Source organism: Myotis brandtii, unplaced genomic scaffold (assembly GCF_000412655.1).
Source record: "Myotis brandtii unplaced genomic scaffold, ASM41265v1 scaffold751, whole genome shotgun sequence".
NCBI lineage: Eukaryota > Metazoa > Chordata > Mammalia > Chiroptera > Vespertilionidae > Myotis > Myotis brandtii.
This window is the reverse complement of record NW_005370994.1, coordinates 381383-407736: the sequence shown is the minus strand read 5'-3', so window position 1 is coordinate 407736 and position 26354 is coordinate 381383. Positions and strand designations below refer to the sequence as shown.

The 26354-nt window shown below is 34.4% G+C and overlaps 1 protein-coding gene across 2 annotated transcripts in view; it reads left to right on the top strand.

The window, feature by feature from the left end:
- The window catches only part of MFN1 (mitofusin 1), a 33594-nt gene extending 7815 nt beyond the window's left edge, over positions 1-25779 (top strand). For both annotated transcript variants that reach the window (XM_005883010.2, XM_005883009.2), the window contains exons 5-18: positions 730-854; positions 2748-2856; positions 3962-4069; positions 7112-7265; positions 7378-7445; positions 13443-13564; positions 15192-15318; positions 15494-15598; positions 15893-15995; positions 16126-16355; positions 18013-18156; positions 18983-19179; positions 21413-21547; positions 23500-25779. In XM_005883010.2, the coding sequence (XP_005883072.1) occupies positions 730-854; positions 2748-2856; positions 3962-4069; positions 7112-7265; positions 7378-7445; positions 13443-13564; positions 15192-15318; positions 15494-15598; positions 15893-15995; positions 16126-16355; positions 18013-18156; positions 18983-19179; positions 21413-21547; positions 23500-23581 (1809 nt within the window). In that variant the 3' untranslated portion in view covers positions 23582-25779. The remainder of the gene's footprint in view (positions 1-729; positions 855-2747; positions 2857-3961; positions 4070-7111; positions 7266-7377; positions 7446-13442; positions 13565-15191; positions 15319-15493; positions 15599-15892; positions 15996-16125; positions 16356-18012; positions 18157-18982; positions 19180-21412; positions 21548-23499) is intronic.
- The last annotated feature ends 575 nt before the right edge of the window (positions 25780-26354 follow it).

Genomic DNA, 26354 nt, shown 5'->3' with positions numbered 1-26354 from the left:
AAACGTTTATGAAAGCAACAAAACAACACAACCTACCTAATAGTGTTATGATGGAGATTCACTTCATCCCTGATCAGGACTATTGTGCCCATTTGAAAATAGATGTTCCTCTTTACAATTTGATATAGATCACAAATGAACCACAGAGGTATAAGTGCTGATGCCCTTCCTTAATGACATTTCTTCTATTTCTTGTTATTTCTATGCAATACACATTCATTTTAGAAGAGTCAGAAAGTACATAAATAAACAAAAAGAAAAACTCCAAACAAAACTCACACACTTCCCAAAAACCAATGGAAGCCCTTTGGTGTAGAGTTAAATTTGTGTTTCTCTGTATTTTTAAAGCAGAATGGCTTTCTATCATGTGCTATTTCCTGATTTGCTTTTTTCCCCTTGATATGCATTTATTTTCCTACATGTAATATCAATTTCTGGGACTGCATAGGATTCCACTACCAAGTTCTATTTGGGGGGGCATTTAGAATGTTTACAGCACTGATTATTTTTGCAGAATGGTATGAATAAACTGTTTTAAGGGTATCACTTTTTTTTCTATTTGGTAATTCTAAAACTTGGGTTTTTCAAGATTCTCAAATGGTTTTATTTCAAATTATTTAAAATTCTGATTCTTAGCATATTTACAAAAATAAATGTTATGCCAAATTATACTATTTTTCTTTTTTATTACAAGTAAATGTTTTGCTTTTGCTTTTCCTCCCACTTTAGACAGTTAATCAGCTGGCCCATGCCCTGCATATGGATAAAGACTTAAAAGCTGGCTCTCTCGTGCATGTGTTTTGGCCAAAGGCAAAATGTGCCCTCTTGAGAGATGACCTGGTTTTAGTAGACAGGTAAAATTACATATGAATTGCATTTTCTTTTTGTAAAGGTGTATTTATAAAATAATGCTGTTTGTTTTAGCATGTAATACATAAAAATTTAAAATGTTCAATTGCTGCTTTGTTCTTATTTTTTAGACTGTTAAAGAACAAATAAGGTGTTTGTTTTTGACTCTTAATCATATCATAAAAGTGCCAATTTATCAGTATTTCTATTATAAAAAATTTCAAGGATAGTTACTTTTGTCTTATTTCTTTGTTTCTCTAGATTGACTTCATAGTTTGTGTAAATCTAGGTACCTAGGTAGAGAATTCTAAATAGTTAATTTTTAAAACTAGTAATTAATTTATTCTTGAGATCAAGTTTCCCAAAATAACTTCACTGGACAATTTATGTAGCTTTTCATTGGTCAAGAATTAATCAAGTACTTTTGGAATTTTTTTCCAACCAACTCTTCTCATTAATTTGCATTTATATATGGTTTTAAATCACCTTACTACACTAATGCTTAATAAATGATAATTCATGTCTGTTAAGCAATGTCATTTACCAAAAAAGGTACTTAAATTATTTTTTATGTGTTCTTTTGTTTTCTTCAGTTAAAATTTCAGTGTTCTGTGGAACCCATTTTGTTTTTTGAGGACAGGCATTCCTTTTAATTGGAAGAGTTTTCCAATTAATAGAAATAGCTCAGATGAGAGAGAAGATGCTTGTGAAATAAAAATATTTGGTTTAAATAGAGTAATATTAGCTAATTAACTTTGCTTTTATTTCATGGTCAGAATGTATCCATGACACTTACCTATCAACTCACCAACTTGTCTCAGGACACATTAAGCCAACTTGATAGATAGCTGCACTATAAATTTTATAGTATAGATTGTACACTATATTTATGTCTAGTAGAGGGTGTTCTATTTTTAATTATTTATGCTTATAAATACCTAGTCTTTTGTGCGCTGTACTGAATGTAGCTACTAGAACCTTATTTTTTTAATTCCTTCTTCTTTTCTTTTTTTTAATATTTTTATTGATTTTAGAGAGGAAGTGAGAGGGAAAAATAGAAACATTAATGATGAGAATCATTGATCGTCTGCCTCCTGCTTGCCCCCTGCCAGAGATCAAGCCTACAACCTGGGCATGTGCCCTGACCTGGAATCTAACTATGACCTGCTAGTTCATAGGTCGATGTTCAACCACTGAGCTATACCGGACGGACAAGCACCTTCATTTTGTTTTTTTAACACATTAAGCAGCCAGCCTGTTTTGTCTTCCAGACGGAAAGTATAGTGTCAGTCACTGGTGACTGACTGGGTGCTTAACGTGTTAACATTTTTATTGACTTCAGAGAGGGAGGGAGAGAGATATTGAAACATCAATAATGAGAATCATTGATCAGCTGCCTCCTGCATGCTCCTTTCTGGGGATTGAGCCCTCAACTGGGGCATGTGCCCTTGACTGGAATCGAACCCTGGACCCTTTGGTCCGCAGGTCAATGCTCTGTCCACTGAGCCAAACTTGCTAGGGCAGCACCTTCATTTTTTATTATACATTAGCCTTGTTTGTTTTTAGTACTTATTTTTTAGCCTTCCAAAGCATAAACATTTAAGAGATTAAACTATTGCCCTTGCTGGGTGGTTCTTTTTTTTTTTTAAAGCATTTGTTCTCAATTGGACAGGCTCTGGAAGTTCCTTGTCAGCAGAATAAATATGGAGAATTACTTAAAGCACAGGCTCTCACCTTGCCACAAATGCTTTCTTGTAGGTGAAAAAGTAATGTAAATCTCCTGGGTTTGATACTGATGACTGATAGAAATTCTGTCCTTTAGACTTTAAACTATTTATAAAAGTTACAAAAATTGTCTTTAAGAAATGTTATATAATTTTTTATTTTATTTCCATTAGTCCAGGTACAGATGTCACTACAGAGCTGGATAGCTGGATTGATAAGTTTTGCTTAGATGCTGATGTCTTTGTTTTGGTTGCCAACTCTGAATCAACATTAATGAACACGGTAGGATTTAATCATATACAGTTAGTGGAAGGAAATGAAATGGTGTCTGTTTTAATTCTGAAAAGTGAGGGAAATCCAAATCTTGGATTAGAAGGAACTTCTAAATCAAGGGTGAACGAAGGGGTTTATGTCTCCATGGGACTAAAAGGCTTATTTTGGTCTTGAGTGTTCCCAGGGTTTGATGGCACTAGCTTCTACTGAATCTTTGTGTGTTGTTGACCTTTACTGTGGTTATTTGCCAATTTCAGAAGGAATGGGCACCAGCATTGTTAGGATACTGACTTACACCACACACCACCACCACCACCACCACCACCACCACCGCCCTCCAGCAAGATCTTCGTTTTGTCACAGTGTTATTAGTGTTTGAGCGGCCAATAGCCTAATCTATGTCACATAGACCAGGCTGTTGTGACAACACTGACAGTCGTTTATAACCTGATGGTATAAAAAAATGGATAAATCTTTAAAATCTGTTAGAATAATTCCATTATTGGGGTGTTGGATAAACAAACTTTGATATGCCTTCTGACTTTGATGCCTTCATTTGTACTGTTCCTTCCCCATATTCTTCCCCCCTTCCAACTTCATTTCAAAAAGCCCTGTTACCAGTACTTTCAAGCCCATCTTTATTGCCTCTTCCTTCTTTATGGAGCTTTTCATAATTTCAACTAGACAGGGTGTCTCCTTCCTTTGAATAAATAGTACCAGCATTTATTTATAGTATTTTTGGCACATACCTTTCTCTGTTGTTTATTATGATGTGTTGTAAACGGGTCTTAATCTTAAAAAAGATTTGCTGTAGCTTTTTGAAAATTTGGACTGTCGAATCAAGCAATACCTTTTAAGTATTTGTTTAATTGAATTTCAAAAGACTAATGGCGGGATCAGGAAAACCTTCGCTTTTCCCTTTCTTATGTTTTAGTTTCCTTATCTTTGAAAAGTTTAATGCTTATAGTGCTTTGGGATCCGTTATCAATGGCTGTTAATCACTGTTGTCTAAATGGTTCCAAATTTTAGATTACAAGAAAGTCTTAATTATAAATACAAATATAAAAATACTTTTTAAAAGTGAACATACTGTTGGCCATTTGATGTTTTTTAGGAAAAACAGTTTTTTCACAAGGTAAATGAGCGACTTTCCAAGCCTAACATTTTCATTCTGAATAATCGTTGGGACGCCTCTGCATCAGAGCCAGAATATATGGAAGATGTAAGTTTTTTCCCCCCTTAATACTTGAAATATACTTATGTACGTTGTTATGGTAGGGAACTGTATACCTATAGTAGAGCACATCATAAGCAGCTATTCTCTCACTTAAAAGAATATAATTACAGGAAATCTTAAGTCAGTGTTTGATACAGATGTTATTAAGCTACCTGGAAGGAAAATTGTGTTATAAAAGTACTATGTAATCATTTTAGATCTTGAAACTTCCTTTTTCTTTTAATTTTTTATTGAAGTATAACATAATAGAAAAGTGTACAAATCATATTCCAGCTCAGTTAAATTTTACAAATTTAGCACAACTTTGTCAGGATCCAGATCAAGAAACAGAACATTCCCAGCACTCCATTATTCCCTCCCTTTCACCCTCTGTTCTTCCTCCAAAGGATAATTACCTTGGACTTCTAACACCCTAGACCAGCGGTTCTCAACCTGTGGGTCGCCAACCAGTGGGTCGTGACCCCTTTGGGGGTCGAACGACCCTTTCACAGGGGTCGCCTAAGACCATCGGAAAACACATATATAATTACATATTGTTTTTGTGATTAATCACTATGCTTTAATTATGTTCAATTTGTAACAATGAAAATACATCCTGCATATCAGATATTTACATTACGATTCATAACAGTAGCAAAATTACAGTTATGAAGTAGCAACGAAAATAATTTTATGGTTGGGGGTCACCACAACATGAGGAACTGTATTAAAGGGTTGTGGCATTAGGAAGGTTGAGAACCACTGCCCTAGACTAATTTTTCCAGTTGTTCAAATTTATGTAATAGTCATACCGTATCTATTTTTGTGTGTCAGGTTTCTTTTGTTCAACATTGTGATATGCAGTCACAGTGTGTGCATAGTTAAGAAGCATTCTCACTGCTGTATAATATATTTCATCCTGTGATTAACTACACTTGATTTATTCGTTCTGTTAGTGATAGGCATATGGGTAAATTACCTGTATTTAGTAACTATGGATAATGGGACTGTGCATATTCTTTTATATATATATGTCTTTTTGTAACTCATAGGTTTATATTTCTTTTGGGTATATATCCGTGGTTATCAATGTGAGGGGTTGGGCAGTTTTGACCCCCGGGAATATTTGGCTATGTCTGAAGACATTTTTGTCACAACTGGGGAAATGTGCTACTGGCAAACATAGTCCAAGAGTTTTCAAAAATGCTTATACCTGTTTATGCTCCCACCAGGTGACTGAGGGTTTCAGGTGATTTATATCCCCATCAACACGTGGTATTTTAGTCATGTTGGTGATTTTAGAACTTCTTTTTAAAAAGAAGTGGCCAGTGTGGCTCAGTTGGTTGGAGTGTTGTCTTGTACACTGAAAGGTTGTGGGTTCAGTTCCCAGTCAGGGCACATACCTAGATTGTGGGTTCGATCCCCAGTCAGGGCATGTACAAGAATCAAACAATGAATGCATAAATAAATAAAACAACAAATTGATGTTTCTCTCTTTCCTACTCCCTCTCTTCCTCCCTCCCTCCCTTCTCCTCTCTCTCAAAATCAATAAACATGTCCTCGGTGAGGATTAAAATAAATAAATAAAAAGAATAGACTATCTGGCATTTGGTCTGTAAATAATGTCTATTTAATTTGCTTGACACTGTTTCTTATTTTAATTAATAGTGGTATATGTTTATCATAAAAGATACATAAAATGCATAAAAATTAAAATTTACACTATTCCATTACAGTTCACATGTTAGATTATTTGCTTTCATTGTTCTTCCCACACCCCAAATTAGAATTTTGCTTAATATGAAGTTTTATATCCTGGTATTAAATTTTTTGTTGTTGTTAATCTTCACCCCAGGATATTTTTTCCATTGGTTATCAGAGAGAGTGGAAGGGAGGGGTAGAGACAGAGAAACATCGATGTGAGAGAGACACATCAATTGGTTGCCTCCTGCACGTGGTGATCAAGCCCACAACCAAGGTATGTGCCCTTGACTGAAATCGAATCTTCAACCCTTCAGCTCATGGGCCGACACTCAACCACTGAGCCAAACTGGCCAGGGCATTAACTCTTGTTTTATAATCACACTCTTTCAAATTGGGGTCTCACTCAATCATCAGAGAATTAGGAAGTATCACCCATAGACGGTTTTTCTCTATTCTTATGTAGCTTAAGTTTTTTACCTTTTTTTTTTATTGAGTGGTTTGTTTATTTTTCTTTAATTAAATTTATTGGGTTGACATTGGTCAACATGAACATATAGGTTTCAGGTGTGAGTTTCTATGAGCTTAGTTTTATTAAGTATTAAAATAGAGATTTTTTTATCATAGCCATAATGCTAAAGGCTAGTACCAAGCCCTAATTCTAACCCTTAGTCCTAACTTTAATACCCAAGTGTTAATCTTAAACCTAACATTGCATTCTTAATTCCTAGCTAATACATTCTCCCCAATTTTGATTACCAGTGTTTTTAAGAAGAGGAATATATTGTATATGTTCTGACTTCAAAACAAAAATAGACTCATTGTAGCAAATTTATTGTACCTCTTATTTCCTGGTTTCAAAGATATTACTAGCAGCATTGTGGAATATAAAAGCATGAGGAAGAAGTAAAAATGCCACTCATTTTTGTAGGTGTTGGCCTGCATGTCACTTATTAATTTACATAAATATAAACATATATATGTATACACTTCATTTTGTTGTTGTATAATCATGTATATCTTTAATACAGAATTAGGGATGTCTTCCTATTCCATTAAGTACTAATATTGGTCTACAGTATATTTTAATGACTATGTAGTATTGGATGGTCCATCAGAATTTTAAATTGACTGTTCAATGGAAGAATCATTACTTTAAGTGAAGAGACAGAAATTTCCTACCAGCAAGTATCAAACTTTAATTATTACAAGTATAATTAGAATTTGTTACGTATATGGGAATTATAACTATGATATCACTATAAATGGAGTTTAAGTCTGTAGCTATCCATTGCAATTATATTTGTTTAGTTATTAGAATTCTTTTAATACCCTGTTTTGCTCTAGGTACGCAGACAGCACACAGAAAGATGCCTACATTTTTTGGTGGAAGAACTCAAAGTTGTGGATCCTTCAGAAGCAAGGAATCGTATTTTCTTTGTTTCCGCAAAGGAAGTTCTTAGTGCTAGAATGCACAAAGCACAGGGGATGCCAGAAGGTGGTATGTACTCATTATAGACTTACTTTTGAAATACAAGTCTCCATTATAAAAATGGCATGCCAGAAATCCTACCTTACTATATGGTTTTTAAATCTTCACCTAACTGTTACAGGTGGGGCACTTGCTGAAGGATTTCAGGCAAGATTACAGGAGTTTCAGAATTTTGAACGAATCTTTGAGGTAGGAATTTGTGAATGTATTGGCTAATATAAAACCCTATCATTGAATGGAGAGTGATTATATTTTCACTATTTATCTTTGTTGATAATTTTACTGTTATTTAGTAGAGTTACACAGCAAGTGAAACAAGGGAAGTTTGAAGAATGCAAGTCCCTGCAAAATGGATGATTCGTAAGAATTGAGAATTAAAGATTCTAATTTCTTTTACATTCTTATGTATTTACATTTAAATGAGAAGCTGCTTTCTAATATTTCTTTTGTTGTGAATTGAGGGAATTTCTTTATATTGAACTTAGTCTCTAATTTGGGGTAAGACTAAACAAATGCAGTTGCTGTTGGAATGGATAATAGAGCAAAGTGAAGATCATCTTTTTTTTCTTTGGACCACTGTATTTATAGAGAGATAGAACATAGTTGATGCCATGTGATGAAAGTGTGTTATATTTCTAAACTGTCTTATCACCTGTTAATTCTCCACATTTTATATCAAATGCCCTGAACACATGAATGAATACAAAAATAATTAAGATCTGTACTTTAGGAATCTGTTAGGAATCACTGAAGCTCAAAAATAGCTGATGTGTATGCAACATTGAGGAGGGAGGATACTTCTTTATATCTTGGTGTAGATGTTTTATTCAGAGACATTAAAACTTATCCTGCATTTGACTGAATAGGTTTTTAGATATTAAAAGACATCTAAACTCTTATTTAGCCCTATTTAATCTAGCTTTGCCTAAATTGCATATTCTCACCCATGAATGATCTGCTGTAATTATTCTTTCTTATAAACAGTAACTGCCTTAATGATAAGGACACTAATGTTGAATGTAGTAGGCAGAATTAAATATTTGCTCACTATCCCCTGTCTTTAATTTGGTGAGAGGGAGAAAGATGATTAGGTAGATGAAGAAAAAGTATTAAAGAAAGAACACCCAATACCAGCTTTCTTGGTAAGATCTCTAATTGTTCAGAGACCCCCTGGGATATCAGCACATATTCTCTCAAACTAGGCCATAGGATACATGAAGTCTCAGTTATTGAAAAACCATTGCTGTCTATTTTCTTTCCCTTTGCTTTCATAAGAGATTTAATGCTCTTCTCACTCTTTTATCCATAGGGAAAATATTGGGGAGAGGATCTATTGTTATGTTTCCCTTGTCTTTCCTTATTTATTATCTTTTTCCTTTTTTCCATCCTTTTCCCTTCCCTGTTTGTCATTGACTTCTCCTACCAAATAATATACATTTATACCTCTTTTATACTGGTTTCTGGTACAGTTTTGCTCTCCCAAAATAGCTCCTTGAAGAGGTGGAGAAGAGAAGAATAACAGATGTATTATAGAGCATTGGTTCCCAAACATGGCTGATCTTGAGAATAACATGAGGTGCTTTAGAGATCTGCAGATTCCTGACCTATTCCAGGAACTGATCCAGTGGAGCTAGGATGGACCTAGGAATCTGTATGTATTCAAAGCTTTCCAGCTGATTGCAATAATCAGGCAGACTTGGGAACTATTCTTTTTAATATTTGTAGGAGGAAATTGGCACTTTACTTTTTTTTGTTTGGAAATCTAAAAATTATATACAGAAAAAACTAAACTTGTGGAGAATGTCAGGATTTAGAATTTGAAACTTTTGTTTAGTTGAAACTAGTATAGAAACTAGAATCAGATAGAAATTGTTTGAATTTATCTACAGAAATAACCAGATGGGCCAAAAATTTTGTCTGTGTATCCAAAGCATTTTAAGTGGCATTATTTTTTGCTTTTTGTATTTTTGAAAAAGGAAACTTTATTTAGTGCAAACAGCTCAATGGTAATACAGCATGGTTGTGAAAACAGCCCTGCTGTGGAACAGCTCGGTAGTGCTACAAAGCCGCTGTGAGGCTGCCCAGGGCAGGTCCCTGAGGCCAGGACCCTCTTCAGCGAGGCAGCTCCACAATAGTCTGAACCAGCCTGCGCTGGTCTCCTCCGCTGTTCTGCTCCGCTCCCGGAGATGTCTTTGGTGTTTCAGCTCCAGTCGGGGAAAGTGTGCTCTGCTTTTTGTTCTTTAAGAAATAATTCGGGGCTATGAATTTCTCTGTGAGTGTAACTTTGGACGTATTCCATGGGTTTCAGTATCCAATTTAGTCTTCATTATTTATTTGACATTAATAGTTTTTGGAATATCCTATTTAATACAGGAGTTAAAATTCAGATTTTTTATTCTTTTTATCCAACTTTTGTTTATTAATTTATTGGTTGCTTTGCATTGTGATCACAGACTGTAGCCTCTATACACATTTTGTCTTCATTTTTAAAATTTCCCTTTCTTTTGTAGTCTTATGATTTTTGTGAGAAAAACTGTGCCAAATTCATCATTTTTATCAAAGTCCGATGTTTGTCATGGACTTCTTTGAAATTAATTTGATTCAAAGAAGCTAAATATTAATGAACAAACATAGAGTACCAAGTTAAACAAAGCTTGATTAAATCAAGAAAATAAACATTAATTCTAGTATAATGTTTTCTTTTTAAAAAAAATATATTATTGATTTTAGAGAGGAAGGAAGAGGGAGAGAGAGATAGAAACATCAATGATGAGAGAGAACCATTGAATTTGTTGTAAAGAACATTCCTGGGATAACTGGTAAAATTTGAAAATGGACTCTGTGTTAGATTAATAGTATTGTCCCAGTGATAAATGTTCTGAATACAATAATTGTTTTCATGGATCTGTAGGAGACACATGTTCATATATTTAGTAATAAGGTGGTGGCTGCAGTGAACTGTCATATTATTCAGGAAATTGTGTGTCTGTGTGTTTATAGCAGAAATACACACACACACACATATATGTATGTATATGTGCATATATATATGTATATGTATGTATGTATATCTCTATATAGAGACATAACTATATATCTGTATGGAGAGCCAGAGAAGGAAGGCTAAAAAAATGAGGTTGAATGTTAATAGTTTGTATATTTACTTAAAAGGTTTATTATATTGATGTTCATTCTTAAACTTTCTTTTCATTTAAAAATATTTCAAAATAATAAGTTGAGAGTGGTAAATAGGACTATATGTTATTGAGTGTTTGGGGTCTGTTATCAAGGAGGTCTTGACAAGTTTGTTTTATGTTTTAATTACACATAAATATTAATATTTACTGTGTAGCTGTGTATGATTACTTACTAGCAGGCTTATTTAGATGTTTTTAGAAAATCAGAAAACTATCTTGAGATATGCTTATTGTTTTGGTTCTAAATCTTTAATAAGTTGTAAAACAGTTTAATGATATCTTGACAAGATGGAATTTAAGTTGGTTTGATGTAGTATTTTAAACTTTTTGGAAAATTAGAGTTCCTGATAAATATATTTCTCATGAAATTCAAAAACATATTAGTAAAATAATTCAGTAAAATAGAGTATTTCTTTTGTAGGTTGACTCTTGCTATTGTTCTGATCAGTGGGAACACCATTGTGGGATACTTTTTATTACAAGAAGATTTCCTATGTTCTTCTTTATACTTATTCATCATTGTATATTTTTTAATCAAGAAGTAACTTTTATATTGCTTAATAACTTTTGGAGATCTTTTCTTTCCTGTCTAGTCTAGCTCTAATACTGTGCTGTTATCTACAAATTGAAATCTTCATTGCTGATATCTAGATCTGCTTCATCGAGGAACATAGTTTCTTTTAACCATTTTTCCTTTTTAAAATATTTTAATGCTTTTATTATTGTTTTTGTGGAGGTTAATTTTGCAATTTAAAGTAAAACATGTGTTTTGGTTGTTAAAAATAAGCAGTTTACACTTTAAATGTTTAATATTGTATAGTTCTTGGTGGTTTTTGCTTTGGCATGTACTTGCTGAACAGGAATGCTGGAACTTTCTACCACCAATATCCTCTGGATTAGTGATATGGAGTGATGTATAAGTGAGCTTAACCACCAGCAAAAGTGAGGCTATGCAATGGAAGAGAGTAACGTTTCTGAGTTAAAGCTGTATGAACTGGTAGTTAAATTAATTACCCTTGTGGGCTTACAGCTAAAGAAATGATTTTTGTTTTGTATTCTGTACCTCAAATACTGAAGAGGGCAACTGAAGTGGCAAAAGAGATTTTACATCTTTTCTACCTTAATGAAGTGAACAGATAACCATTTTAGAGACCTGAAGGCGAAGCATAGGTTATAAATAGTACATTAAATGAATATGTAACATACTGATTTCAAGATAATATACAGGGTGGGGCAAAAGTAGGTATACAGTTTGTATGGACAATAATATAATAATTAACAAATAATAATACAAGAATAAATTCTGTGTTTTGTGTACTCACAACTGTATACCTAGTTTTGCCCCAGCCTGTATATAGAACTCTAGAGTATTAAGTGGATACCCTTTTAAAACTGAAAGCTTTTTTTTAAAATTGATTTTTAGAGATCGGCTGCCTCCTGCACATCCCATACTGGGGATCGAGCCCACAACTCTGGCATGTGCCCTGACCAGGAATTAAACTAGCAACCTTTTGGTGCACGGGACAACACCCAACCAACTGAACCACACCGGCCAGGGATAAATCCTGAAAGCTATTTATTTTAATGAAGGATAGTAATAACTTTAGGAAGTAATGATCACAATTTTGTACTAGTTATACATATACAAAGAGGTTCAAAAAGATGAATTTAAAGAAATATTGAAGTTGGGGTATATGCCTAATTTTTTAAAATTCATCATAGAAAATAAACATGGCCTCCAAAACATCTATTGTAGTTATTAATGTTGTGACCCAGATGATGTCTTTTTTTTTAATCCTTACCTAAGGATATGTTGATTGATCTTAGAGAGGAAGGGAAAGAGAGAGAGAAACATCAATTGGTTGTCTCCTGCACATGCCCTGACTGGGGATCAAACTCACAACCTAAATATGTGCCCTGACCTGGAATCAAACCCCCCAGCTTTTGGTGTATGGGACGACGCTCCAACCAACTGAGCCACCCTGTCAGAGCAGATGAACATCTCTTGATTGTTTCAAGTCCAGATAGTATTCTTCCGTAAATACTTGAAGTTGTTTTCAAGTGTTATGTTCTGTGAAGTAAACATGAAAGGCTGATTTTAATTTAATGATTTTGCAAACATTCAATGATGAATCACTATAAATATTTTAAATAACAAGTAGTATGCACATATATTAAAATTGAAACTAAAATTTCACAAAATAAACATTCATTACTATATGTGATACATTCTGATATATTTTCTTCTATTTAAATAGACACTGGTCATGAAACTCTGATTTGTACAATTATTAATAGGTTGTGAGCTGTATTTAGCTTGAAAGTAAAACAAATGAGATAGGGCATCATTGGGACCTATATGCACACACTGTAGACCAATGACAATAGGAAGATTATCTTTGAAATAGTTGCTATTTTTTTCTATATACAATTTAAAATATTACTTAGGTTATTGTTAAAGAGTATTTTTCAAATTGTGCAAGTTTTCATCTGCAAAAGTCCTTTATAATAACCTTATGTGAATCATAGCATTCAACTAAATTTTTTTAATACAGTAGAATTCTAATTTATAACTCAATAACTTTATTAGGATGCCTATTGCAAGTATGAGAAAAATCTAGACTAGAAGTAGATTAAAGGCAATACAAATAAAAATAGTAATTATAAAAGAAAAACCTTTTTTTAACACAAAATTTTTATTTTTGACCCTGTTATTTATTTATTTTGAAAAATAATGTAGTAAAAACCATTGCACATTACTGTGTAAAGTTAACACAAAGATTTGAACTTGCTGTTTGAAAGCGCTTTTTACTTTTGCATCTTTGTAATTTTTTTAACCTTTGTAATTTTAAGTTGTGTTTATCATGTATTTATTTTCTATTCTAATTTCTATTTTGGTTAAAGTTATAAACAGCAAGTTTTTGTGTTTCAATTCCTAAAAATGTTGGGATGGAATTACAGTAATGTGTATGGCTTGGGCCCCTCGCAGGAGTGTATCTCGCAGTCAGCAGTGAAAACAAAGTTTGAACAGCACACTATCAGAGCTAAACAGATATTAGATACTGTGCAAGACATAATGGATTCAATAAACGTGGCAGCAGCAGAGAAAAGGTATGAATGCATTTATTGCAAAATAAATGTGTTTTTGTATCAAGATGAGTCCCTTAAACTAGGATTTGAAATTGTTACATTATAAATACTTTTCCTACGAAAATCAACCTTGTGAGTTTATCTGGTGTCTACTTGCATGTTTTTAAATGAATATTAAATGTAAATATTCTGTTTATTTGTTGTACACATCATTTGCATTCCCTGGAGTTCAGCATTGTGTATGGCTTGTGGTTTTAAAATGTTTAGTGGCTTTAAAATATCTGTAAAGCAGTGGAAGAATTATTTCTTCAAGCTAAATTTCTTAAAGAAGTGCAAAGCAGGTGACCCTCTTATTTTATATTCAAAGCATGATCCATCTTTTATATATTCATACGTCGATTCCTTGAAATCACTTTTTTATGCCAGTGGTTGTTTTTTATCAGTTGGCAAACAAACAAGGTAATATTATCTGCCAGCCAGAAAGTCAGTTTGGTAAGCACTACTCTCTATGTCACACTGTACTGCACAATTTTATTCCATTTATTACTTTATAAAAATTAAAATGGCAGAGCTCTAAAAGAGAAAGGTAGTTGTCACAACCTTGATCACTTGAAACAATGATCAGGATGTGATTAGTTTGACAAATATAATGATGGTAAGTCTCAATTGAACCTTTAGTTTAGGCCAATCAAAAGAAAGATATAAAGCATTAAAGATTAAGTCCAAGATGACATATAATTGGGAATTTTAAATGTATTTGATGTTGCTAGGAACAACTCCTCTCATGTCTAAATCAATTGTGTAATTTTGACACATTTGCAGGAATGTATTATCTAAAAAATTAGAGAATTTCCGACATATAAAACAAAAGGGTGGGGACCCCAGAATCTTACCTCAGGCTCTGTGTACTTTTTCTGTATAATGAGATTATATTGCCCTTTATGTCCCTTTCAGCTCAGTAGCTTTATTATAGTTGCCAAAGTAGTCAGTCCGCTGGATTGACCTTACTAATTTTTTAAAAATATAGGACATTGAACAAACGTGGCACGAAGAATATGTGATTGAGGATGGTTTGTATAATCATAATGCCTCAGAAACTCTTGTTAAAGACGATCTTAAAAAGATCTCAGGTCTTTTTTCCCTGCATCATCTACAGGTTGGCAAGTTTTCTATGGAGGCCAGAGAAAAAATATTCTAGGCTTTGTGGGCCATACCATCTCTTGCAACTACTCAATTCTACAGTTGTAGAGCAAAAGCAGGCATTTAGGTAATAGGTACATGAATAAGCATAACTATATTCCAAGAAAACTGCTGGATTTGGCTTACAGGATGCCATTAGCTGGCCCTTATTTGTTATATAAAGTCAGTATTCAGTTCTATTCATATATATATGAAGTGTTTGGAGACTTAGAATTCTTACTAATCCTTTGGTGGGACTCAGGTGACACATAGGCAGAGAAACAAAGTAATTTATATACAATCATCTATAAAATATAAGTGAAATATAGTTTGAATCCTTTTCAATGTTGGAATATGAGATTTTTTTCTTTTATGCTAACAGATGGTTCATTACATAATTGAGTGCCCTTGCTTAATTGCTTTGAGACTTTAATATCCTGATTATTAATTACTCTTCATACCATAATAGGGTTTATTCAATGGAAGAAAGGGAAGACCACATTGATAGACTGGACTTTATCCGAAATCAGATGAACCTGTTGACACTGGATGTTAAGAAGAAAATCAGGGAGGTTACAGAGGAGGTGGCAAAAAAGGTGGGTTAAAGTAATTTTATGACTAAACTGGGAATGGAAATATTTTTGATAATGCTAAAAATGTTATCCCTTTTGCCTTAAAGGAATATTTTGTGAGTTTTTTTCAGTTTGGATTTCTGAATGGTTAATGATCTTGTTTAATTTTTTTACTCTGATTTTCCCCCCATATTTTCAGGTTTCATGTGCAATGACAGATGAAATTTGTCGACTTTCTGTTTTGGTTGATGAATTTTGTTCTGAGTTTCATCCTACTCCAAGTGTATTGAAAGTATATAAAAGTGTAAGTTAAATTGTAGTTAAAGCTATACATATAGTTCCCTCACCTTATTCTACACTCTTATGTAGTGGTTTGTCTATTTTGGTGTCTTTATGGCAGTCAGTACTCAATTGACTGTTAACATCTCCTGTGAACTCTTGTAATAAATGTAAACTACCTTGTATAGTATATAAAGTATACAGAAAAGTTATCCTCTTAGAATGAGATCATTTTAGCACTTAGTAAATATCTAATGTTTTTATAAAACTGCTTATATTCTAGAGAAAAAATAATGTGGACACTTACTGTTTTTAACAGGAGTTAAATAAGCACATAGAAGATGGTATGGGAAGAAATTTGGCTGATCGGTGCACCAGTGAAGTCAACACTTCAATGCTTCAATCTCAGCAAGAAATTATTGGTAATATTTATGTCTACAAGTTCTTTATTTTGTTGGTAAAGGATTTATTTTCCTTTAGATATTTTACAAAATGTAAAACATTATTTACTATTGTTTTTTAAAATAATTGTCCTACTTTTGTTCTTTCTAGAAAATTTGAAACCATTACTTCCTTCTGATATACAGAATAAACTACATACACTGGTTCCTTGCAAGAAATTTGATCTCAGCTATGACCTAAATTGCCACATGTTATGTTCAGACTTTCAAGAGGATATTGTATTTCGTTTTTCCTTGGGCTGGTCTTCCCTTGTCCATCGTTTCTTGGGTCCTACCAATGCACAGAGGGTGCTTCTAGGATTATCTGAGCCTGTCTTTCAGGTACAGATTTTTTTGTTTTGTTTTTACTGTTTGGGGTAGTCTTTTTATCAGGTGTTTATTGCTGTACTGCTACACAGGTATGTGACTATGATTCTACCAGTTGAGATTCTCCTTTTATTTTGTGTTTTGTTTTTGTGGAGGTTTTTATTTTAGTTAATCCTCACCTGAGGATATTTCTTCCACTGATTTTTAGAGAGAGTGGAAAAGAGTTAGGGAAGGATTGGGGGGAGAGAGAGAGAGAGAGAGAGAGAGAGAGAGAGAGAGAGAGAGAGAGATTGAGATTGGTTGCCTCCCACACTTGCCCCAACCCAGGCCAGGGATCATACCTGCAACCAGATACTTGTCTTTGACTGGGAATCAGACCCTCGACCCTTCAGTGAGCAGGTCAATGCTCTAATCCCACTGGCCAGGGCACTCTTGTTCTTTCTTTATGTAGACATCAGTTTTCACTTCTCTTGAGTGTATACCTAGTAGTGAAATTGCTATACTGAAGGCAAATATGTTTAACTTTCTGAAGAACTGCCAAAATGTTTTCCAAAGTGGCTGCATTTTACATTCCCACCAGCAGCATGTTAAGGTTCTGTTTCTCAACATTCTCATCCAGACTTGTTATTATCTGTCTTTTTTATTCCTAGAGTATGTAAAGTGCTATCTCATTATAGTTTTGATTATATTGATTTTGAACATCTTTTCATGTGCTTTTAGCCATTCATGTATCTTGCTTTATAAACTGTCTATTCAAATCACTTGCCTAATTTTTAATCAGGTTATTTGGCTTCTAATTGACTTCTAGGAGTTCTTTATTTATTCTAGATACAGGTCCTTTATCAGATATATGGTTTCTAAATATGCTCTTCTAATCTGTGGCTTATCTTTGAACTTTCTTATAATGTATTTTTTAAAATTTATTTTCTTAATCCTCACCTGAGGTATATTTATTTCCTCAGGTGAGGAAACATAGGGTTTATTCAATGGAAGAGAGAAAGGGGTTGAGGGTGGGGAGAGAGAGAATATCAATGTGATTTGTTGCCTCCTGTAAGCACCCAGACCAGGGATCAAACCTGCAGTCTTTTGGTGTATAGGACAATGCTCCAACCAACTGAGCCACTTGGCCAGGGCTCTTGTGATTATTTTTATTTTTATTTTTTATTTTTATAATCCTCACCGAGGATATTTTTCCATTGATTTTTAGAGACAGTGGAGGGGGTTGGGGGGGGGGCGTGGAAACAGAGAGATAGAAGCATTGATGTGAGAGAGACATCGATTGGCTGCCTCCTATATGTACCCCAACTGGAATCGAACCCTGCAACTGAGGTTTGTGCCTTGACCGGATTGAACCCGGAAACCTTCAGTCCGCAGGCCGACACTCTATCCACTGCAGCAAACTGGCCAGGGCTTTCATTTGAGGGTCTACTGTTATAGGTAAACTCATTGTATATTATGAAATTCATTATTCTTTACAGTAAGTCATAGAAAATTATGTCATCGAAATAAGTTTCAGATCACTTATTTTCATGTATTTACGGTAAACTCATTAACTAAAGTTGTTCTTTTCATTGATTTACTACTATAATTTTAAAAGAAATGCAATATAATATAGTAAACTTCATTCCATTTATAGTTGTTTAATTGTAATCCTTTCACCCAATGTTTTTAGCTCCCCAGATCTTTAGCTTCTACTCCCACAAATCCAGCAACACCAGATAATGCATCACAGGAAGAAATCATGGTTTCCTTAATAACAGCATTAGCTTCTCTGACATCCAGAACGTCTATGGGCATCATTGTTGTTGGAGGAGTGGTAAGAAATACTTTTTATTATAATGAAAATTGAAATTTTACAAAGCTTTCTGTTATATCACAAAGAGAAAGGTATATTTCTGTTCTCAGGATGTATAAAATGACATCAAAAGGTGTAGGTTAAAGTTAGTGAATTAAGAAGAGTTTCACAAGCCTCATCTTAAATTTTTTAATTGAAATATAATTGACACTTACATTGTGTTAGTGTTAGGTGTATAGCATAATGATTTGATAAATATATGTATAGTGAAATTATTACCACAATATACATTTTTAAAAAATGCATCTTTAGGAAAGAAATACCACCAACTAGTTGGTCCTTGAACAATGAATAATGCTTTCCAACTATTTTTCCATCACAGTACACAAAGAAATGGTATTTGTCCATGGAGTAACAAGAATGATCCAGGTCCCATATCTAATCTTATCTAAATACCAAAGGGATCTGCCTTAAAGTATTAACGATTACTTCTTAGTAGTAGTTCTTACATGTTAAAAAAAATTTTTTTTCATATCATTAACAGCATCAATTTACATGTTTTGGTTTTTGAAACCTCTAACCTAAAAGAAATAACCTCCTTTTCCAAGATATATTGAATCATCTCACCAAATGTCTAGCAGGTTATCAAACTTCTTGCCTGATATTTATGTGCTAACTCCTTTTTCAGCTTGTTTGATTTCTGATAACTTTAGATACTCTTAGAGAATGAATATAAATTTCTTAAAAATGGATCTGACTCATAAGACCTATAGTACAATCTCCTTTGAGTACAATCTCCCCAGCAGTGTTTTTCTTTGTCAAAGTAAGCTGTAAATTTATCTTACAGATTTGGAAAACTGTAGGCTGGAAACTCATATCTGTTTCATTAAGTATGTATGGAGCTTTATATCTTTATGAAAGGCTGGCCTGGACCACCCGAGCCAAGGAGAGAGCTTTTAAGCAGCAGTTTGTGAACTATGCAACTGAGAAACTACAGATGATTGTTAGCTTCACAAGTGCAAACTGCAGCCATCAAGTACAACAGTAAGTTGAGAAATTCATCTTCATGAGAAAAAAAAAATTCATCTTTAGCTTTAAAAAAGGGCCGTATATTGAAGTATGCCATGCATGCAGAAAATGCACAAATAAGAGTATAGTGCATCCCTAACCGGTTGGTTCAGTGGGTAGAGTGTCGGCCTGCCGACTGAAGGGTCCCAGGTTCAATTCCGGACAAGGACATGTACCAAGGGCATGTACCTTAGTTGCAGGCACATCCCCAGTAGGGGGTGTGCAGGAGGCAGCTGATCGATTTTTCTCTCTTATCAATGTTTCGAATTCTCTATCCCTCTCCCTTCCTCTCTGTAAAAAATCAATAAAATAAAAAAGTTTAAAAAAGAGTATAGTGCAAAGATGACAATGTGAACCCATTTGTTGTTAACATAATAAATACCTGGGTCCATTGAGTGTCTTCTTTTATGTATCATAAATATTTCATTGATTTAGTAAAAATACGTAGAATTCCAATTAAGTCAGTGCATAATATTCTGCATTTGGATACTACTGAGAGATGAATTAAAAAGTTCATGATTACAACTTAATAAAAGACATAATGTACATCATTATAATAAAAGTGAAAAGTGATAAGTAATATGAGAGCTTCTTAATGTGAGGCACTAGAATCTGAAATCATGAAGGGTAGTGGATCAATATAGATTTCCTAGAGGAGGGGTAGAATGTGCAGAATGGGAAGATATAGGCAGAGAAACAGCCCAAACCAAAGGCAAGAGGGTAGAGGAAAAGGAGTGTGTTCAGAAACAGGAGAGTTTCAGTGAGAAATGTATATATGGGGATGGGGACAGGAGTCTGGATAATTAGAAATCCTGGGAGTGATACCATTAATATTTAGCTCCAGGACAAATAGCTTTGCAGTGGTGTGGTGTGTATAGAATGGTTTAAATTAAGGAGACAAGAATTTGCAGGTAGATTTTACTGTTTCAGATACAAGATGAAAGCCTGTACTTAACAGAGCTATAGAGAATGGAGACGAGGGCATGGATTTGAGACCACTGAATTAGTTCATTCATTTACCAAATAGTTATTGAACTCCTATTTTATATAATAGGGTTTTTTAATTTGTTTTTTGTGTTTTTTTTATTCCTCACCTGAGGATATTTTTTCCCTTTGATTTTTAGACAGGGTAGAAGGGAGGAGGAGAGAGAGAGAGAGAAACATCGATGTGAGAGAGACACATCGATTGGTTGCCTCCCGAATGCACCCCAACCCAGGCCATGGATCTAGCCTACAACCGAGTTTCATGCCCTTGCCGGGAATCAAGCCCAGGACCTTCAGTCTGCAACCACTGAGCAAAACCAACCAGGGCATATATAATAGTTTTAATTTTATATTAAGGAAGATCTTCTATTGAATATATCTGGACCTCCAACAGAAATCAGCTGAGGTTCACATAAAAACAAAGTTAATAAAGCTTTCCATTCAACGGATGGTCAAATATTTATTGTCTGCCATGTGACAATAACTGCTAAACGTTATAGGAAATAAAAAGTTAAAGATAACTTTCCCTAGAGGATGTCACACTGTAATGGAGATAACCTTAACTAATTACTCAAAGTAATACTAGCTGTATATTAATTTAATAAAACATTAAAATAATGAAAAATGCTTCATTTGTCCAATATTGGTAATTAAAGACCATGGAATGGGAAAGATGTAGAGGAGAATAATTGGCAGAGAAAAATGAGTAAGACAGTTAATGATATTCCAGAAATATACACCTGCTAGACATGTTCCCAGTTACAAAATATAACATGAACTAGCACACAAAAGAAGTAATGCCCTTTGATTCTGGAAACATGGTTAAATGTTATGATTTAAAGTATTTTTCATAAGTTATAGGATTAATGAAATTTTCTTTTCTGTTCTCAGTAATTATTTTTATGGTAGGAGGTGAGTAAGGTTTACTGTGCTTCTGAAGAAATATACCCATCGTTTGCCTTTTTATAGCTTGTTCATGTTTACAACCATATGGCAGAGGAAATAGTGCCTGTTGAGCATTGATCTTGAAGCCAGATGGAATTAGGCCCACAGTCATATTAAACTTACAAGTTCCATGCCTCCCTCATCCCATTCTTAGCACTTTGTTCTTTAATACCTTATGTTTTAAGAATATTTTAAACTTGTGATCTTTTATATAATCTTTTGAAAGCCCATTCATTTTAAGACATTTGTGATAGCTGATAAAATTGTTTTTTATTTTAAGGGAAATGGCAACCACTTTTGCTCGCCTTTGCCAACAAGTTGATATTACACAAAAACATCTGGAAGAAGAAATTGCTAGATTTTCCAAAGAGATAGATCAATTGGAGGAAATACAAAACAATTCAAAGCTTTTAAGGTACTTAAAGCATTTTTTTCCCAATAATATGAACATTTATTAGTCTCATTACCAAAATATAATTATGTAAATCACTAGTGATTATATTAAAACTTTAGCTTTCTGATGGCTTAAATTATAATGTTCCATAGTTTGAAAATTTCAATGAATGCTAATTTCAACAAGAAGAAACATCTGATGTAAATGGATGCTTTTAGATGTCAACTTCAAACTCTCTGTTAAACTATATTAGTCCCCTTTGAGAGTACAAGTTCTGTAATTAAAAGTATCACTTTTTAGTCCTGTATCTCCAAGACTCATAACTTCCATTTTCACTGGGGAATATTAAATTCAAGGCTATAAAAGTAAAAAAAAAAAACACCACGTAGTATAATGTGGAATTCTTGTTTAATATGGTTTATCATGGATTCTTCAGGGATCTAAATCAATTCTGTTTTAGGGAATAAGTTTCACCATGTGGTCTCTACTTCTTGGCAGTTAACAACTTTCCACTTCATTACCCATTTGCTCGTTTATGTATGAGTCTGAGGGAATCATTAAGCATCATTTAGTCCCTGCTGCTACTTACCTGGGTACTTACTACATACAGTTGCCCATATAAGAGCAGTCTGTAATGTCTGCAAATTGGAGAGGCTGTCTTTGTGTCCTGAATTTTGAGACGTCTATTTAAAGCACGTGTGGTCATGTCTCTCCATGATGTCCCAAACTGACAGCAGGCACACTCTCAGTGCACCTCAGTCTCAGACTCCAGAGAAGATGACTGCCTATCCCTTAGGCCCCAGCCTCCTTTCTCACAACCAGTCACACCCAAGTGCTCCATTGCTCCCATTTCAAGTTAGATCTTCCCAAAGACAACCTTTCAAAGTTGGTAAAACTATATGCAGTAGAAGTTTTTTTGTTTTTTAACCTAGGGAGGTTTTTAAATAGTTTCATCTTGTCATAGCAGAACATAAATGACAAAACAGATAATTGGCACTTATGTACTTTTCTGATTTTGGCTGGACTGACCTGAATAAGTATGAATATTTTTGATCTACTAATTCATCCTTTTTCTAAGAGGAAAATAAATATATATATATATATATCACTAGAGGCCCGATGCACAAAATTTGTGCAAGACTAGGCCTTCCTTTCCCCGGCTGCTGGTAACAGCTTCCCTCTGGCACCCGGGACCTGGGCTTCCCTCGCAGCCCCAGCTTCTTCGGAAGGACGTCTGGTCTAATTAGCATATTATGCTTTTATTATTATAGATAATTGGAATCTCTATTGTTACTGGATCAGGCTCAGCCATTGAGATAGAACTTAACTTACCTAGTTTTTCAGGAGAGTGGTTCGAAGAAATATACAGTAGAATTCATATATACATCTAACTTATATGACCTCAAGCATGTGCACTCAACAAAACAAGACCAAGATAAAAAGAAAGGGAGAAGCTCATTCAAGTATGTGTGTGTGCTCTGGCACAGTATGAGAATGGAAGAGCGAATCTGTGTTCCTTGGTCAATTTTAGGTCCAGTTTTCCTCCTTTTATGGACAGTTGGCAATCAAATACGATTCTAGTATTTAAAAAAAATTTTTTTTGGTATACCATGGTCCATATATAAAACCACTTATTCTGTACTTGATGCTTAAAGGAAATTCAAGGACAGTTATAACTGTACGTCACTTAGGCTTTGACTCCCATGAAAGACGATAGGACTTTTGTTTTCTATGCTTTTTAATAATTATTTTAAGTCCTGAGCATTGGACTGTGTTTACTGCACAGCTGTAGTAGCACATATAAGTACTCTTAAAAGGGTATTTATAGTGTAGTCTGAGTTCAGATAAATGTAGCAGCAGTTGGCTAGTGTTGTTGTGTGTGTGTGTGTTTTTTACTTTTTAAGATTGAATGGAATGCATTTTTAAATTGACCTTAATGATTTGGGTGTTTTGTTCGTTTTTTTTTAAATTAGAAATAAAGCTGTTCGACTTAAAAATGAGCTGGAGAATTTTACTAAGCAGTTTCTACATTCAAGCAATGAAGAAGAATCTTAACGATAGAAATCGCTTTGATGATCATCATAGGAGAAAGTGCAGCTTGGATGATTTGGGACAGTTATTTTTATGAAATGGTTTTAAATATGAATTGTATTCACTATACCTAAATAGCAAATTCTTGTGTAGATTCTGGTAATGATCTATCTCAGGGTGTTTGCATTTCTGAAGAGTGTTATTATATCTCTTAATTTAATTCTGGGTAAAGAACAGGCTAAGTTGTTTGATGTGGTAAGGTGATGAATTAGTTAAGAACAGCAGAACCAACTATGTGACCCCTGAGGGGTGGGGCCTTACTCTTGATTAGGGCTCTCTTCGTTTTTGCTTCTGAAACACTCAGCTTCCTGGCATCCAGGAGTTAGAGAATGCTCTTTCTTCTCAAAACTAATTTTTGATGTCACTTTAATGGGAATAGTCACTTTTTTGTTTTATACCTGCATTGTTTTAACCACCAAAAAGGAGTGTGTAATGTTCTTGAGTGTATTATCTTGTGAGTCACAGTCATTCTTGCCATTCTGGCAGGTATGTAAACCACTAATAAATAAGCTGTTGTTTACTCCTTATATTCCCATTAAAACTAACGTAAAGCGGTATAAAGGTTAGTTATTCTAAAAGTATCTGGGTTGAAATAGCTTCCTGATGTTTCTAGAGAAACATTTTCAGCTTCAGCTATGAGTACAGTAAGGGAAGTTAAGTTTTAGAAGTTTGAAGTGATAAAAATAGCCAGATGGGAGGTCTGAATTTTGAGTGGTTACAGTCATGTAAAAATTCTGTTCTTCAGAAGGTATTTGTTGAGGATACTGATGAATTGTCCTCCTGTGGTGGCTTTACTTTTATTTAATTGTATGAATTTGCCAGGGCATGGTTAAAAATTATCACTGTATTTTTTAGTTTAATGAAATGTTTATGGATTCAAGTATTGTGTGTGTTTGTGTTAAAAACTAATTGAAACTTACATGGAAACGTTTAAAAAATGACATTCTAGGGCTTTGTTATGCAAAAGGGAGCCTTGAGGACCACCAAATCCTCTTCAATCCCCCTAGGTGCTTGTGAGACAGCAAGGAGGACACAGTGCTGCTTTTCCAGAGGGATAATGTTTCAGGCTCCTTTCTTCTTTTAATACTCAGTGCTTCCTTTTCTGTGCCTTTAAGGCTCCTGGATGCCGTTCTGTCTTTTCACAGCTGGTGCAACAACACTATTTTTCAGGCTATTTTAAAGAGAATATTATGTAGGCCATAAGCCTTTCAAAAATATATTTTTATGCCAATCAGATACTAGGATGCCAAATTTGCAATAAATATTAATTTATAGTTTTTGTTGTTGCTTTATAACCAAAATTGGTACAGGCCACCAGTAAGTGTGGATCAGGTAACACCTGCAGCATGAAAACTTGATGTCTAAAGTTACAAGCTCTAGTTCTTAAATTTATACAAAGTACTTGAAATTTTGAAACAGCATAGTGGTTTGGTATAGCCTCATTAGTATACTACTATGGTTCTCAAAGTTTGGTCCTTGGATCAACAGTATCACTTGTCAACTTGTAAGAGGTACACATTCTTGGTCCTACCCCAGACCCAAGAATCGAACACTAGCTCTGGGGGCCAGCACTCTCGTAAGAAGCCTTTCAGGTCATCCTGATGCATGCTAATATTTGGGAAGTCCAGGAATTGTGATTCTGGTATATAAATTTGTAGTAAGTTTTCCATTACCAGTTTGAATGCATTCTACCTGATCAAGTTTGAAAATCAATATGAATGTTGGAAATGGACACTAAAATAATGAGACCCAACCTTTATGCCTAGAGGTAAGTGCACCTATGACCCAGCCCGTGAATTCTACAGAAATCATGTAAGTTACACCTGATGTAATTCAGAGTTCTTATTCACTATGTGTTTGCAGATTAATTTATAAACTTTGTATAACCTCAAACTTTTTACAAAACTACATTTTTAAAATAAGTATGCAAACTTGCAAGGTGAGAATAAAACTTTTGTCTGATAGTTGATAAATGTAGCATTTATACTGGCATTTAGTGAGTCTTGCTCCTAATTTTATGGTAGGTATATAAACTGTCTTGGGCAGACCGGTTCATCTTTTGAGTGGATTTACTCATTTAGCATGCCTGGTCGTATATTGGAAGTTTCCTCATTAATCCTCCCCCAAGACTGTGGTTATGAAAATAAAAACTTAGAATTCTAGCCCTGACAAGTTTGGTTCAGTGGATGGCACTTCACTATGGGTTCAGTTCGTCAAGGACACATGTCCAGTTTGCCCACTCGATCCCCTTAGGGGGCATGCAGGAGGCAGCCTATCAGTGATTCTCTTTCATCATTGATGTTTCTGTCTCTCCCTTTCCCTTCCTTTCTGAACTCACTAAGAATGTTTTTTTTAAAAAAAAACCTTAAAATCCTATAAGCAATGGAATTATTTATCCAAAGGGAGTTCCAGGGAAAGAATGACTTAATTTTGCTTTTTTTTAAAAAATATATTTTATTGATTTTTTACAGGGAGGAAGGGAGAGGGATAGAGAGTTAGAAACATCGACGAGAGAGAAACATCGACCAGCCGCCTCCTGCACACCCCCCACTGGGGATGTGCCCGCAACCAAGGTACATGCCCTTGACTGGAATCGAACCCGGGACCTTTCAGTCTGCAGGCCGACGCTCTATCCACTGAGCCAAACCGGTTAGGGCTTAATTTTGCTTTTTTAATGACAATTTGTGGTCCTTTTAAGGGTAAGCTAACATAGTACTAAAGGAGCACTACGATTTCT